General features: G+C 39.4%; 1 protein-coding gene across 1 annotated transcript; it reads right to left on the reverse strand.

The window, feature by feature from the left end:
* Positions 1 to 1,482: 1,482 nt before the first annotated feature.
* On the reverse strand, positions 1,483 to 3,953 carry LOC147624403 (tetraspanin-8-like). Its single transcript, XM_086819389.1, has 2 exons — positions 3,229 to 3,953; positions 1,483 to 2,103 (listed from the first exon to the last, which is right to left on the reverse strand). Exons 1-2 carry the CDS (start codon positions 3,724 to 3,726, stop codon positions 1,801 to 1,803), a joined length of 801 nt encoding a protein of 266 aa, XP_086675515.1. The 5' UTR covers positions 3,727 to 3,953; the 3' UTR covers positions 1,483 to 1,800.
* Between the last annotated feature and the right edge of the window lie 1,075 nt (positions 3,954 to 5,028).

Here is a 5,028-nt window from a genome sequence, read left to right on the forward strand (position 1 = left end):
ACTTCACATCCACAAACAAAACAAGTGCAACAAAAACAATAGTTGCACATAGAAATTTCATCATCCCTTCATTGTTTGTCCATATCAAGGATTATGCATATGACATAATATGTAAGAAGTAGATAATATCTCACAAAATCAAGTAAAAGAAAATTTTAAGAGAGAAAGGACGGGATGTAGAACATATCTGGGAAGATCTTCCAAATCTTTAACTTGGAGGTCTTTCATCCGAGAACAAGCTCCATGTATGCCATGAAGAGTTGCTTCTTGTTTTTTTACATTAATCAATGCACAAACCCTTACCCTAGATCTCTACATGCTTCCTAGACTCTCAAGACCATGCTAGGTTGAAATCTACACTTTCTAGCATTGCATAATGCAAAAAATGAGCAAAAATCTTGATGCAAAATCACCATAATTTAATATAAAAATGCAAACCCTTATTTTGACAAAAAAACCCTAAAACACAAACCCTAACTTGTTGAATTACATGTAAAACCTAATATTAATACAAAGCTAGAGCTTTGCAAGACTTTTGCTCTAATACCTATGTAACATGGGTGCTAACTTAATGGAGGCAAGATTAAGCTACAAATTAACACAAACCTTTGTGTGTGGAAGCGTGAATGAAAGCATGCAATAGACTATAAACCTAATTTATTATCTATAACTAAGGATGACTATTGATGATGAGAACTTGATGACGCTCATGGTATGTTGGTTGTGGCCTTACCTCGCTTGCTTACTATCTTAGGGCACATGCTTGAATTCTTGAAAGACCCTCAATCCTAAACCTCTATTTATAGTATATATTATGGACTAGTTGGCTAGCCTTTGGGATTAGTCAACTACCAACCCTAACTTATTAATAATAATGTCAAAATATAATAAAAAGTATTCACTTGATATTCGTTGGACACCTAGATCAAATACAATGAAACGGTCAAAGCCCCAAAAAATGATCAACATTGGCCATGAATGGCATATGCCCTCTACGTTGGTTAAATGGTAGAGATGTCTCGAAGTATAATAATAATCTATAACTAAGAATGATTGTTGGTTGTGGCCTTACCTTCTACTGTCTCAAAGCACATGCTTAAACTCTTGAAAGACCCTCAATCCTAGACCTCTCTCTATCTAAACTATATATTATGGACTAGTTGGCTGGCCTTTGGGATTAAGTTAGCTACCAACCTTAACTTATTAATAATAATGTCAGAGTATAATAAAGAGTGTCCACACTTGATATTCATTGGTGATAATGCCCAAGGCAACTAAGAAATCAAAGGATCTAGACTTTTGGGGACACAAACTTAAGCACAAAACTTTGAGATGGCTCAACCATATTCAGATCATTTCTTCCAATGCTACTTGTATACGTACAAGGTAAATTTACAAAACTATATTTACAAAAGGGATTTTTAAATCAATTTTGAAAAAAAGAACCATAAATCCATAAAGAAAAAGGGGTCATGATACAGATCACACAAACATAGAAAAATGAGATACATATCAATATACATAGGCAACATAGAAAGATGAGATACATATCAATATACATAGGCGACACACATACATAGTATAAAAAAGACTCAAGAGAGTAGTCTTAACAGCAAGAAGTCGGCACACAGTGCAAGCTTCTAGATACAAACAAGAAATGAGCACACCTTGCATGCAGCTACTTCCACATCCACAAACAAAACAAGTGCAACAAAAGCAGTTGCTGCACATAGAAATTTCATCATCCCTTCATTGTTTGTCCCCATGCAGACACCCAATGAAAATGAATGCCTACCCCTTTCAAGGGTAACCCCTCTTCCCATACCCTTTGTTCTTCACATTTCGGAAAGCACAGCATCCCACCGAATACACAATAATGAGGAAGACAAGCATGATAATGTTGACTTCTGCAACCTTACGCCAATCTTTGTTTATATTCTGCAGCACCCCTGCCCTGCATGAGTTGCAGTTGAAGCACAGCATGGTGGAGTTGGTCTGATAGGTCATGCAATCAGTATCATAGGATGGAGTAGTGCAGGAATCCCAGTAGGTTGCATTCACAAATGAGCAGCCACAGCCTGTTGGAGGTTTGCAGCAGCCAGACTGAAAATTTGACAAAACAACAGAGAGACAATTAATACCGAAAACCCGCCCAAGAAAAAAAGGAAAAAAAAACAGGTACTCTCTAAGCCCATGAACATGTATGTATGTGTATGTGCACACATGCTCACACACACAAACACAATCTAAATAGTGTGTAAATGTACATATGTATGTGGATGTATGCATACATGCAAGCAGCATCTAGGTAGACAAGATGTATCTAGATGTATGTACATCATTGACTTTCCTTCACACTCACATGGATATGTGAATGCATGACAAAACAAAAAGAAAATCTAATGGAATAACACGGATGTATATGTATGGGTATGTACTCAAATCAGATATCATGGAAAAACAATGATCTGCAAGTGTGTCTACATTGTTTTCCCATAAAAAACACATGGATATGTATGTCGGTGACTAGCTACATATACATACACTGATGACAAACCAGTGTATGTGTCCACACATCCATGCATTACATTTTTCGGTCATTAACACAAGGATGTGAGGATAAAACAAGGATGGTTGGACATGGATGTAGGACAGATATCTGCATAGAATCTACAAGAAAGAAAGAAAAAAAAACAGGTAAGCCCATGAACATGTATGTATGTGTATGTGCACACATGCTCACACACACAAACACAATCTAAATAGTGTGTAAATGTACATATGTATGTGGATGTATGCATACATGCAAGCAGCATCTAGGTAGACAAGATGTATCTAGATGTATGTACAGCATTAACTTTCCTTCACACTCACATGGATATGTGAATGCATGACAAAACAAAAAGAAAATCTAATGGAATAACACGGATGTATATGTATGGGTATGTACTCAAATCAGATATCATGGAAAAACAATGATCTGCAAGTGTGTCTACATTGTTTTCCCATAAAAAACACATGGATATGTATGTCGGTGACTAGCTACATATACATACACTGATGACAAACCAGTGTATGTGTCCACACATCCATGCATTACATTTTTCCGTCATTAACACAAGGATGTGAGGATAAAACAAGGATGGTTGGACATGGATGTAGGACAGATATCTGCATAGAATCTACAAATCTGGAAGCAAACAAGGAAGGTGGAGAGGCAGATGGTACCTGGATAGGAGTGAGGCTGGCCTTATCAAACTCAGTTTCAGTGGGGTACTCATTTCTAAGGCCGTCACAGAACTTGGAATCAGAGAGGCAGCTCTGGATCTTCTTCCAGTTGGATGCCTTGGTAACCTGGCGTTGTAGCCAAGTGGAGTAGTCCCCAAGCTTATATTCCTTGTAGCCCTTGTTGCCCACAACCTCTCCTGCAGTCTTGTTGGTCACCACAAAGGCAAAAATGGTGAAGATGAAGAGTAGCACAATGATCAGAAACATGACCACCAGGTAGAGCCATAGCAGGCATGTGACCTTGCAACAGGATCCTGCAAAGCCCGCCAGGGAAACCAGTAGTATGAAGACCCCAAGGGCTATCACAGGACCTTGCAGAAAGCGGTAGCAGTCCGTGCTGTGCTGCTTGGACAGCCATATCCCTGCTGCTATGATGGGAATCGAAAGCAGCAAGGTAAGGAAGTTGAGGATGCCCACGAGACTGTCACTGAGACCCATGGCAGCTGATGTTAGGGTTTTCTGCAGTGTACTCTAGGATTCTTCTGCTGCGTCTTTTGATGCACCCGCTGGTTATGTTACTAGGGTTTCAGAGATGGTGTTATTATTGAGGAAGAGGTTAGTGTTCCTGGGTTTGAAACAGAGATTGCGAAGATGGGGAGGAAGGGTACAGGCCACAGCACTACGCAACAGCAGATGCAGATACACGCGTGACGCTGCCCTTTATCCGAGGCGGGAATGGGGAAAAAATCGTCAACGGTTACCTTCCTGGATTCTGGAAATTTTTTAAATTCCGTTGAAAAGTCCACACCTCTCAAATTCCGTAACTTTTTCAAATCCCATCATTGTTTATCTTTTTTTTTATAAAAAAATTCGAGAGAAACACAGGTTTATATACACTACTCACACACACAACTCCGATAACACGGACGTGCAACACCGTAGAGAGCACGGATCGAACCCGCACCACCGGCTGCGGCTTCGTCCGCTTTAACCACTCCACTACAACCGTGTTCGCACCATCATTGTTTATCATATATTTTGGTATTCAATTCAATATATATTGGCAAGCTTTTGACCTCGTGTCATGCTCGTTTTTGGGCATTTTGGCCCTTTTAGTGATCGTCCAAAAGCGCGTTTTTGGACATTTTGGCCGTAAAACACAGCCACTTCTTTTAATTGACCATCAAATTGTGAAAACAAGGATATTATTTCTACTAACCCTTTCATTTTGAACGGTGACCCAGTCCATCAAAAATCATCATTGTGTCAATGGCAAGAATGGAAAGCATACCTTAGCAAAGGTGGATGCATCATGCATGCATTACAATGAGTTGAACAAGTCAACTTCAAGTTAAACACTCAAGACATGCAGTAACCAATTGATTAACAGGCGAACTGCACTTTGGGACCCTGACTTGGCGCGCAGTACATTCAGATCAGAGGATTGATCCTTCATAGCAATCTCTCAGAAAAATAGCCAAACTCTACAAAGAGACCGTGCATGTAGAGACCATTCTCGAGGTTGAGGAGGATGCTAGATTTGATAGTGCAGTTTCTGCATTCCAAATCATTCGGACTCTACCCCCAAACGACAACTTGCATGAGTTGATCGATGATTGCACATTCAAAAACAACTATCAAAGACATATAATGATTACTGCATATACGAGCTTATGGAAGGCAAGGGCATGGAAGGGATGTAGCACAAGATAAAATCTCAGACATAAACAAGATCTAATAAGTCCTTCATTTTGCAAAAGAATTTCTGCGGTGGAATTTTCCAATGCATGAATGGGAGGT

Source organism: Cibotium barometz, chromosome 25, assembly GCF_041138505.1.
Source record: "Cibotium barometz isolate CiBa-2024 chromosome 25, ASM4113850v1, whole genome shotgun sequence".
NCBI lineage: Eukaryota > Viridiplantae > Streptophyta > Polypodiopsida > Cyatheales > Cibotiaceae > Cibotium > Cibotium barometz.